The 12,179-nt window shown below is 42.3% G+C and overlaps 1 protein-coding gene across 1 annotated transcript in view; it reads left to right on the forward strand.

The window, feature by feature from the left end:
- RAB20 (RAB20, member RAS oncogene family) overlaps positions 1–11,012 on the forward strand; it is a 68,739-nt gene extending 57,727 nt beyond the window's left edge. Inside the window, exon 2 of the mRNA XM_007938911.1 lies at positions 10,480–11,012. Within this exon, the coding sequence (XP_007937102.1) occupies positions 10,480–11,012 (533 nt within the window). The remainder of the gene's footprint in view (positions 1–10,479) is intronic.
- Positions 11,013–12,179: the final 1,167 nt, after the last annotated feature.

Below are 12,179 nucleotides of genomic sequence, written 5' to 3' on the forward strand. Positions count from 1 at the left end.
AGAGAAAAACATGGGAGGTACAGACAACAAAGATGAACCCTTTTGCACATACAGTACTGCATTATGAGGGAAGGCAAACATGGGTATACAGATGGGTAGGTGCATGGACAGGCTGTGTCTATGAACAGGTGTGTCTATGAAGTGGTGAGTGTACCCAAGACCATGTATAGGGTTGGCAGACAATGGCCCTATAAGTGTATTTGTATGATCTGTTAGAATTCCCAGGTGTATAGTAGAGCTGACAAGGGACAAGTTGTAGTCACTTCTTGGTCATAGCCAGCTATCCAGAGTGATTGAGCCATTGAACTGGTGGGCTTGGGGCCATGGTCGCAGGGGACATCAAACTCAATTGGCATAACATGCTACACAAAACATTGTTCCACCTCCTACTGAGGCAAGTAGTAACTGGGATCTTAAAAACTTGCAAGCAGCCGTCTAGATGCAATGATGGGTCTCTCCTCATCAAGAGCAAAGAAGAATGAAGAAAACCAAAGATTCATGGAAACAATTAGTCCTAGCGACTGGTATACCATGTGGTCCGCAGCCTATATGACTATAAGACCTGAAGAACTAGATGGTGCCCAGCTACCACTGTCAACCACTCAGAGGGGGATCTGTGTAGGAGATCCTGGATAGAGAAGGAGAACAATGTGGAACAAATCTCAAAATCATTTGGAAAAAAAAAAAGGGGAGGGAAACCAGGTTTGCTGGTCTGATAGAACCTGGTGGAACCACTGAGACTATGGCCCCTAGCTGCCGTTGAGGTCTAGAACTGAACCCACACCTGTGGCTTCCAGCCAAACAAAAGACAGGCATATGAGTTGAACATTTACCTGAGGTAGATACACTCCTTGGAGAGAACAATCATGGGAGAAAGAAGGGCTGTTTATGCACAGGGAGACAGCTCAGGGGGCAGGCGTGCATGGAGGGATGGACACAGGGAAGAAATAACTATCAGGAGGAAGTGGGAGGGGAGCTGTTGCATTGTAGTAAATTGTAGTCAATGTCATGAGACAGTGTATGTGAACTGCTGTGTGGAAAGTGGATTTGCTCTGTAAATTTTCACCCAAAACACAGTTAAAAAAAAAAAAAAAAAACTATCTGACAAAACTTAAAAAGAAAACAAAGAGAGATTTACCACCTTGGAAACCCAAGGAGGGGTTGCTATGAGTCAGAATCCACTGGATAGCTGTGAGGTTTTTTTTTTTTTTTTTGGTATTATCATTAATATGTACATTTTAAACTTTTTTAAAAGCAAACCAGTCATTTTTATCTGGGAAGAAAACTATTTTAGGCATAGGCATTAACACAGTTCCCATTCTGTCCTGCATGAACTACGTAACAGAAACTGAAAGAAAATTCTTCCAGGGTAATTGGAATGCTACTTATTTTATTTTCCCTTAGTTGCCCTCTTGCAAAATCTAGTGGGTAGGTGCTGATAATATTTTTAGCTGTTGGAAAACCTCATGATGCTTGGTTTGCTGTATATGGCTTTAGTATGTCTGGAAGAAAAGTCAGTGATAATGGTGGAAAATTATTTTTGTTTCTCTCTCTTTCTTTTTAAAATCTAAAGACAGTTATTGGTACTTTGTTTTTAAAAGCTTCTTGATTGTCCTCTCCCACAGGAGTACATGAAAAGATGGAAGAATACCTACTACGATACCTACTGGTGTGCAGTATAAATTGTCTTAAAACTGATAATTAAATTAACTGACGTACCACCCATCTATTATAGGTGTGTTAAAGGGGACAAATTCAGCTGCTGAATTCCAGAACACAGACTGCTAGCCAACAGAGTGGCTCAGTGGCCTAAACTGAAACAATTCCCAGGCAGGCGGTTCCCAGAAGAAGGAGGAAACCCTGATAAGAGTTAATTTGCCTTCAAGCTCTTCTCCAACCTTCAAAATTGGCTGCAGGGTGCATACCTAAGCAACTCCTGCCAAACCGATCAGGGCCTCCTCATTTCCTGTTCTACTGCTTTTTCACATCACTTAGGATTTAACATTTAGGGCCTTTCTGGAGGAGAAGCTGGGGAAATCAGGCTATAGTTTCTTGGCTGTAGGTGTGGGGGAAGACATTTGTCAGTTGTAAGTCTGTCAGCAGAATCTTGGTGGTGCAGTGGTTAAAGCACTGGGCTGCTAACTAGAAGTTTGGTGGTTCAAACCCACCAGCTGCTCTACTGGAGAAAGATGTGTCAGTCTGCTTCTGTAAAGATTTACAGCTTTGGAAACCCTATGAAGCAGTTCTGCCCTGTCCTTGAAGGTTACTATGAGTTGAAATCAACTCACTGGCAACAGTGTCTTTCTTTTAAATGTAACCCTGGCCCTTTTCCCCAAGATGTAGATGTCTTTCTCAGCAGACTTTTTTCCAGAGCTGGTCCCATGGGTGAGCAGTCTGCCTTAAAAGCAAGACATAGTCTTCCCTGCCATCATAAGTACATTGTATGCAAATGTGGCCATTTTAGAATGATTTGGGGTAGGGGTGGAATTTGTGTTTCTTGGCCACATGGCTGAAAACAGTTGTATATTGGCAAGGCAACTATGTTTTATACTATTAAAGAATAATCAAAACTTTAATTGAAACATAAGGTTTATTTGGAGCAATTATTCTATATGGATATAGGGAGACCATTCTGATTCCCCCAAAAAAGCAAATGGCTGGAAGTAGGCCAGTTACAATGGGGTACACAAAGAGAAGAGGAGGGAGAAGAATAGATCAACCTTTGGCAAATCTTACCATGATTGGTTGAAGCCTGCTCTCCCCCTTTTACTGATAGCAGCTGCTATCCAGTCACAGGTGTCTCTGGCCCTCCATCATCAGCACCTTTTGAAATTTAAATTAAGTAACCCTGGCATAGAACAGAAAAGATTAGCTACGTTGGGTGAATAAAAAGGCACTGGCAGGATTAATTTTGGGTCAGGAATTTTTACAGTTAATATCTGGTTTTGTGGGTAATAAAAAACCTGAGAATCAAAATAAGATGTTTGTTATTAATTTTTCTCATAGACAATATAAATTGTATTCCAAAAAGAAAAAAAAGAGAAAAAACGCAATGCTGTCCACTTGATTGTGACTCATAGTGACCCGTCCTTGAGTTTCTGAGGCAGTATCTCTACAGAAGTAGATTGCGCAGTCTTCCCTCTGAGGAATGGCTGGTGGGTTTGAACTCCCAGACTTCTGGTTAGCAGTCGAATGCCTTAGGCACTATGCCTCTAAAGCGAGCTTCTGAGCCAATTGGTGCGCATAAATAGAGCAGTCTGAAAGTGGAGCCTTACCTCCTAGAGTCTTGACATGAGTCTAGAATCCATGTTGAATTTTAAAGCTGCCTTTTCTAACAGCAAGGAACGTGGTGGCATAGTAATTAAAGCATTTATTTGGCTGCTCAATAAAATGTTGGCAGTTCAAACCCACTAGCTGCTCCATGAGAGAAAGATGAGGCAATCTGCTCCTGTAAAGACTAAAAATTGCCATTTCATTCCATTCTACACAAGGACATTATGAGTTGGAACAGATTCAATGACTTCTAACAACAAAAAAAACCACTGCTGTCAAGTGGATTTCTACTCGTCAAGTGGATTTCTACTCATAGCAAACTCCCCCCTTCCCCAGTGTTACTGTTTCCAAGGCTTTAAATTTTCATGGAAGCAGACTGCCTCATCTTTCTTCTGTGGTGCAACTTTTGGGTTTGAATCACTGACCTGTTAGTTAGCAGTTCAGTGTCTTAACCACAGTGCCACCAAAGCTGTGGAAACTTCATGGGGCAGTTCTACTCTGCCCTAAAGTGCTGCTGTGAATTAGAATCAACTTGATGGCAGTGGATTTGATTTTTTGGATTTTCTTAACAGCAGTTCCTCTAACCTTGATGCTGACCTCAATGCTGCCCATATACCTAAAGGAGATATTCTTTTCCTCAGAGGCCTGGCAGGTGCAGGATATCACAGTCTACTCCTACAAGGTCCACTATGGTCAAACATATGCAGGGTATGATAGCTTATACCCAAAGGGGCTTGCTGCACACCATTATCGGTAATTCTTTACAGGGGGCTCCCAGAAACAGACATGATTGACAAAACCATTTTTACAGGAGGTTACCTGAAAAACTTGTCCTGCCCCTGTCCTATGACCATCCTGTAATAAACTGAAGAGCACATATGCTGGCAATTACATACCCTTAACCAATCATGAACTCCTACTTATGTGTTATCCACCATCCCCTGTTAAATCCTGCTTTGCTAAATCCCACTTTGACTCCCCTGATGGTTTTACAGCCAGTTATGATTTTGTAACTTTAAGTTCTTTCTCCACCTGTACAAAACTATTTTTCTTCCCATTGCCTGGTGGAGCAGCCATTTTCACTCTGTGCATTTGGATATGTTCCTGGTTGGGACTGTCTCTATCCCTCAATAAACCTCTTTTTGCTTTGACTTAAGGAGACTCTGTAATATTGCTCTATGACAACATATGTATGCATAAGAATTATGCTTTCAAAACTGTGCTCCAAAGACCCATAGACCAAGAGTTCTTTTTATTTATTTTTAAAATTTTAATAGATTTTATTTCTCAGAGAAGTTTTAAGTTTATATGAACAAAGTACAGAGAGTTCTCATATCCTCTGGCCCCTGTTTCCCCAATTATTAACATTTTACCTTCCTGTGGTACATTTGTTAGAATTGATGAGCTGATAGTGATACATATTTATTTATTTATTTATTTGTGATTTGGGTGAAAGTTTACAGAGCAAATTCATTTTCTATTTAACAGTTCCTACACATTTTGTCTCATGACATTGATTGCAATCCCCACAATGCAATTGCTGTCTTCCCACTTCCTCCCTGTGGTTACCTTTTCCCTGTGTCCTTCTTTCCTATGCATTCCTGCCCTCTGAGCTTGCTCGCTGTGCAGATGCTGCCCTTCTGCTCTCCCATGGTTGATTGTTCGAAGGAGTGTTCCTACCTGGTATAATTGTTCATGTTGTGGGCCTGTCTGTTGTTTGGCTGGAAGCCTTAGGAGTGAGTTCAATTCCAGGCCTGAAAGGTGACTAGGGGCCATAGTCTCAGGGGTTTCACGAGTCTCTGTCAGACCAATAAGCCTCATCTATTTTATGATTTTGAGTTTCAGACCAAGCGTTCTTGATTTCTTTTGTACCAAGGACTCCTTGACCCCAGTGTGGTGGAAATTTCATGAACTCTTTCTCAGAATAATGTATTTCAATATGTGCAATAAAATATATGTGACTGATGGGGACTCCATGTATAACAGAATGAAACATTGCCTGGTCTCATGCTATTCTCCTGATCACCTACATGCTGAAATCCGTTGTTGCGGCCACTGTGTGTTTAGAGTGACTTCCAACAGAGGCCTCATCTTCCAGTACTGTATGGGAAAACATGATGTTGTGATCCATAGGGTTTTTATTGGCTAATTTTCTGAAGCATATCACCTGGCTTTTCTTCCTCTCTGTTTTATTCTGGAAGCTCCACCAAAACCTATCTGCAATAGGTGGTGACCCCGCTTTGAAATACTGGTGGCATAACTTTCAGTACCAGAGCAACATGCAAGCTAGCACAGGACAACAAACTGACAGACGGATGGTGGAATCATAGTTCTAAAGTAAAACTTGAGTTAGACTGGCTGTGTTGCCTGCCATGGTGATGAGTTGGGGCCTATGAGCGTGCTGTTAAGATGTGTATGTAGCACTGGGTGCATGTCCATGTGTACCCTATTGTAGATGTGCCTGTGCTGTCTTTGGAGAGCTCATTGCTACCCTAGGTCAATGTTATGACTAGACAACTGTGGTGTGAAAAGGGACTTTTTAACTTTTGTTTTCTAAGAGTGTGTTTGAGGATCTTTGCTTTTGTGTCTTAGACAATTACAGATTGAAGCTGAGTGGAGTCAGAGTAGAGTCAAAGTTCAGCTTGCATCCCCGGTTGAAGGCAGATAAGTAAATATGATAACTCAGTTCCTTAAGAACTGAATAGAATGAAAGCTTAACTATCACCCCCCCACACACCCTGGTTCAGACAGAACCTGGATTGGAGGCAGATAAGTAAACACAATAACTCAGTTCCTTAAGAACAAATGGAATGAAAGGTCAATTTACACATTCTTTCCATGTTATCCCCCTAGAAACAGGTGATAAGTATGTTAATGTGTTTCAAGAGACAACTTGAAAATTAACCTTGGCCCAGACGTGCAGTGAGACAAACGGGAACAAAGTTGCTGGGAACTGATATTCTGTCCAGCCCCGATCAGCTAATGGTAGGAAGCCGGTGTGACTCATCGGTGCACAAGCGCACTGCATTAAAAATCGACTGTCCCTTTAAACCAAGGCAAAGGAAGCTTCAGCCAATCGTCAGTTAATTCACGTCCAAATTCCTGAAGTTTTTATGTATATATATAAACCCCCCTCCCCTGAAGCTTATAAAACTGTATCCCGACCTCCAATCGGGGAGTCAGATTTGGGTACTGGCCCCTGTCTCCTTGCATTGCCACTTTGCAATAAATTTTCTCTCCTCTTAATCATTCGGTGTGTAAACTGTTTTGGCCTGATTGTGCACCAGGCAGGGACCCATGTTTGGTCCAACTTCAAAATGACTTAGTACCTTGTTCCATTCTTTCCTTAAGCTTTTCTGTGCCTAATTCCTCCACTCTACCCATTCTTCATGGAAATAATGTTTACCAATGTCAAAATTGTAAGATTGCCTAAAGTGCTTGGAGATCAGTGGAAAAAAGAAACACAAATTCAAGAAGCTGTAATTTGCCTGGACTGCCATGTTCCTAGACAAGCCCAGGAATTGGGAGAGGTTCACAGTGTCTTTGTGTTGTCAGAATATATTGATGGTGAGCTATGTACTGAGAAGTTAATGATCAACCTGGGAGCATGTTTTTGAAGCCGACTTCCCCTAGCTTGTGAGTAGACAGTCTGTAGATCTGTCTATTTTCCACGACTGATTACCTGTTTGGGGAGAGCAGAACCCTAGCATTCACCTGCAAAGCAGCCATTCATGAATCTTCAGGAGTCAAGATTCTAGTTAGGGAGAGGAGATGTAAAGAATATTCTTAAACTGTAATTAACACTGCAGGGTCCTGTGTGATTATAAGCAAGTCAAATTAGGGATGCTTTATAATTTACCATATTTTTCTGCACCTTCTATGTTTGTTTGCTCCCTTCCCCCAGAAATACTTCCATAAGTTAGCATAACACATTTACAAAAATACCTGGGAGAGAGGGAAGCACTTGCAAACAAATGTAGAAGGCACATATTATTTGAGTAAAAATACAGTATATTATTCTTTCAGAAAACGTTTGGTAAGCTCCTGCTGAGGTGCAATGCATTATGCAGCAAAACCTGTGAGAGCTAGAATTCAGTGAGACTGCCTTGTTTTTCTGGGTCTCACAAGTTTTCCACCGATGATAGGCTGTAGTCTTACCACTTTTGTTTTTCACAGAAAAGGTGTGAGTTTTCCTTCTCTGACAGGTTTCCACCTTACACAGAGTCCAGCTTTCCCATGTTTTACTGCACTGAATGCTGGGGCCATCCAAAGGCAGGTAAGAAAGCACGCAGAGGCTGGGATGGCACATGTGCCCAGATAGCTTTGATCTAAAGTAGTTTTTAATAAGTGCCATTAGGGAGATCTAAAATATTACAGCAGAAAAGAGGACACAGTTAATTCCATGGAGGACCTGAGATGAGGGGAAGCTACATTTTTAATTTATGAATTGCTCTTTGGGTAAATGAACTCTCTCTCCTTGCCTACTTTTCACAGAATGAAAGAAGAAAAAAGGAAACTAAAGGGACTTCATGGCTTGAAAAATGAGAGGTTTAAAGTACAGTCAGAATAGTTTTGAACTTTGTATCTGGAGATTGACCTCCATCCAACGAGGCCCCTCCAGCCTTACTGTTGAACTGTAATCTGTGCCTTTTAGTTATTGTTGTTGTTAGTTGCCCTTGAGTAGATTCTGACGCCTGGAGAACACATGTGTGCAGAGTAGAACTGGCCAGAGAGTTTTCAAAGCTGTGATCTTTTGGAAGCAAATCAACAGGCCTGTCTTCCAAGGAGCCTCTGGTGAGTTTGAACCACCAACCTTTTGGTTAGTAGTCAAGTGCTTGACTATTTGTGCCACCCAGGGACTCCACCTTTTAGATATAGTTTTTCTACTAATATAATATGCAGGGAAAGAAAAAGGTGCAAGTGTGAAGAGGTTTCAATTATTTAGGGGTTTAAAACATTAAGATTTTTCCACCCTTCTTCTCTCTCCCCTCCTTTTCGCCCTTCCATTATCTTTTCTCTGATCAGAGTTAAAGGTGTACAGGTGGCTGTAAGGGAACAGGGCATAAATTAAACTTCTTACATGAATGAAAGTCTTAACACTGAAAATCAGACCAGATTGTTACAAAACAACCCAAACACCTTATGTAAGAGAAAAACTGCTTTTTCTTTTCTTTTTTAAAAAGCTAAACCTCAGAAGGAAGGTTGGGCAATCCTACTTCCGTAGTGATACTGCCTCGGAAGCCCAAGGAGGGGTCGCTATGAGTCGGGGCCGACTCGATGGCACATAACAACAACAACAACAAAGTAGAAGATAATGTATTGCTTCATTTATTTGATACATTTATTAACTACTTACTCTGTGACAGAAACCCAATATACCAGGGCAAAGAAAATAGACTTGGTCTCTGCCCTCCTGGTAGGGGGAGAGAGAGGGAACAAAAATATTAAATGCATTAGACAAAATGCTGAATTGCAGATTGTATTTAGTGTATGAAGTAAGCAAAACACAAAAGCAGAGCCAAGAAAGAGCAGAGGGTGAGGGCTGGGAATCCTAATCCAGAAAGGCTGTGACAGGGAGTTGGGGTGGGCAAAGGACCTCTTAGAAGAGGTGAGAGTTGAACAAAAGTACGAAAAGGATGGATGTCCAGACCCCATGACTGCCCCTGTCCCAAAAGACGAGTTCAGAACGAGACGCACTAAAAGGGAGATCTATGCACATTCTCTGAACTGTATTCTTGTGATACCTTGCTAGAAACTTAGAAAAGACTGATTTCCCCTGAAAAAGGAAAAAAGAAAACTTCAGCTTACCTTGCTGAGGTGTTCTGTTTGTGGCTGCCGCACATGGAACAGCTCCTCTTCCTTGCCTCTCAACGGCACATGGTAACAGCAGTCGTGCCCGGGCTGAGGCATCCTGTGGAGTATCTCTAGGTGTCTGGCTTCCTTTTGAACCTCTGCTGTGGATTTGCTCTTCCTTCCCTCAGGGCTGCCACCCCGGTCCTTTGGATTCCTAACTAGTGGACATGGGGGTGGGGAAGGGAAGGAAGAGTGAGAAGCAGGGTTGGTTGGGCTTGAGGGTGGCCTGTGGGTCTCATTCATCCATTGTTCCTTTTCCCGGCCATGATGGCAGGTGATTAGGAGTTGACCTTAGTATGGCGGACACAAAACCTCAAAGTTCATGCCATGTGCTGGGGAGCCCTTAGATCCCTCCCACAAAACCCCCTGGTGGTTCAGATGAGGAGATGAAGCCCAAAGTTGTGACATGCACTGTCCGAGCTCAGCCAGCCAGCTAGCTGTGACAGGGCAGGGACCAAAGAGGCAGTCAGCCCTCTGGTGCTGGGATATAACAGAACACCTCAGCAGAGGTAAGCTGAGAATCTGCCATGCGGTATTTGTGTGCATCATGTCTTACAGCTTGCTTGAAAGTGGAGTTGCATATTTTCCCTCAAAGAGAGAAAGAGAGGTTTTTTTTTTCTTTCCATTGTTGTTGTGGGTGTGTGTTCTGTTTAGTCCTGATTCATTTTTGAGCTTCCCTGAGCAGTTTGGCCCCTCTTGAGACCCTTAGTGCCTGTGATGGTGGATTGACTAATGGAGTCTGCAGGCCACATAGCTAAACGTGTCTCGTGAGTCGTGGCTACAGTCTTCAAGGTAAAACAGAACCCCACTCCTGCAGGATCAGACTCCCTTGGTGCTAGTTCAGAAGGACTACACTACATGGATGTGCAGAGACTATGTCACCAAGATCTATGGTAGTAGATATTTTATTTAGAATCTTTTTTTTTTTTTTTTTGCTTTAAATTAAAAAAGAAACAAAAAAGGAGGAACCAGCAACATACCCTTGAATTTGACACAAAAACAGGACACAGGGTGCTTTCCTTGGTCTTGCATATTGTGATTATTTGCTTGGCTAGGTTTCTTAAAAATTGCTTCCAGTTGCAATGGGACTAGAGTTTCATATAGTAGAGCGGGTACCACACTTTGATTCAGGTGGCCTAGTTTCCTCAGTCGATTTCTAACAAGATGAAGGGATCATGGGTTAGTCACCTCATTTTTCTGAGTATCATTTTCTTCCTCTCACCCAGCTCTAGCCACATTTGAATTGGAAGATTTCATCTGCTTTTCCCTTGGCAGAGTTCCTGTGTACAGTGGTCGGTGGGCATATTGTGAGATATAACAAAGCATGTTCCTTTTCTTTCTTCTCCCCACCAGGGAGGGAGCAATTCCACGGACTGGGGTCCATGTACTGCCGAGGAGCAGCTGCTGTCATCCTCACCTATGATGTCAACCACCTGCAGAGCCTGGTGGAGCTGGAAGATAGGTTCCTGGGCCTGACGGACACAGCCAGCACCAACTGTCTCTTTGCCATTGTGGGAAACAAAGTGGACCTCACTGAGGAGGGGGCTGCCGAGGACCAAGAGAAAGAAGAGGGCTGCTCCAGGGAGGCTGGAAGCAGTTGTGCCTCTGCCAAGGTGTCCAAGCAGGTTAAGCTGGAGGATGCAGTGGCACTTTATAAAAAGATTCTGAAGTACAAAATGCTGGAGGAGAAAGACATGCCAGCTGCCGAGAAAATGTGCTTTGAGACAAGTGCCAAAACTGGGTACAACGTGGACCACCTGTTTGAAACCTTGTTTGATATGGTTGTGCCAATGATTTTACAAAAGAGAGCCGAGGGACCGCCACAAACTGTGGATATAAGTAATTACAAGCAGCCCAAACAGACAAAGTCTGGGTGCTGTGCCTGACTTTCAGAGGCCCTTCCTGACTTCCAGTTTGCACATGTGGTAAGGAGTGTATCCTAGTGGCTTAAGCGATGGTCAGAAGGAAGCATAGAAAATCAAAGAAAGATTTTATGGAGCAGTACATGGAGAAGGGAATCTGAATGGAAATGACAGCTATTTATCACAAGAAGATGCCAGTAGTCTGCTTAGTCTCCATGTGGTGTGTTAGGGGGTGGGGAATCAAATGAATCACCTATTGAAACCAGTCTGCAGATCAAAGATACTTGACCTTCTTTCCTAAGCTGCTGCTTTCTGATAGAATCAGCAGTCCTTTCATTACCTGGACTCCGAAATCTCTATTCTGCCTTGCACAGATGGAGGTTTTGTTGCATGTATCTGACCTGAGGCACACTCAGTTGTTATCACGTTATACAACTTTTATGTTTGTTGTTGTTCACAATTGTTTCTCTTCACTGTGATTTATTTTTGGTCTTACCATTTGGTACTTGTATTTTTATGCATTACAATAATGATTCTCTACATGTTAACTTATACAGAATCAGGAATAAGTGTTTTTATATTTGTTGCAGCAGCATGAGCTACACACATTATTAAAAAAGATTTTGGGAAAAATCTTGGTGTTGGCCTTTTATTGATTTAGGCTTTATTTGTACCTCCAACGGACTTCTTGTTGGATAGAGCTTGGGATATGGCATCAACCTTGATACTTCCTTCTTTAATACACAAAGAAAAGATAAAACCCAAAACCACTGCCATTTAGTTGATTCTGACTCATAGTGACCCCCTTTTGAGTTTCTAAGGCAGTAAATCTTTACAGAAGTAGATTGCCTCATCTTCCTTCCATGGAGTGGCTGATGGGTTTGAACTGTCAACCCTCTGGTTATCAATCAAATGCCTTAGGCACTGTGCCACTAGAGCTCCTTTCTTTCTTTAATAAATAAATAGATAAAAACAAAACTTACTGCAGTTGAGCCAGATCCAACTCATAGCAACCCATCCTTGGGTTTCTGACATGGTATCACTACGGAAGTAGATTGCCCAATTTTCTTTCTGAGGAATGCCTGGTGAGTTTGAACCACCATCCTTCTGGTTAGCTATCAGATGCCTTAGGCACTATGCCACTACATCAAATCCTTACAACTTCCACAATATTTAAATTGGTCTATCTGC

Source organism: Orycteropus afer, unplaced genomic scaffold (assembly GCF_000298275.1).
Source record: "Orycteropus afer afer isolate SDZICR_OR568_19922 unplaced genomic scaffold, OryAfe1.0 scaffold00055, whole genome shotgun sequence".
Classification (NCBI taxonomy): domain Eukaryota; kingdom Metazoa; phylum Chordata; class Mammalia; order Tubulidentata; family Orycteropodidae; genus Orycteropus; species Orycteropus afer.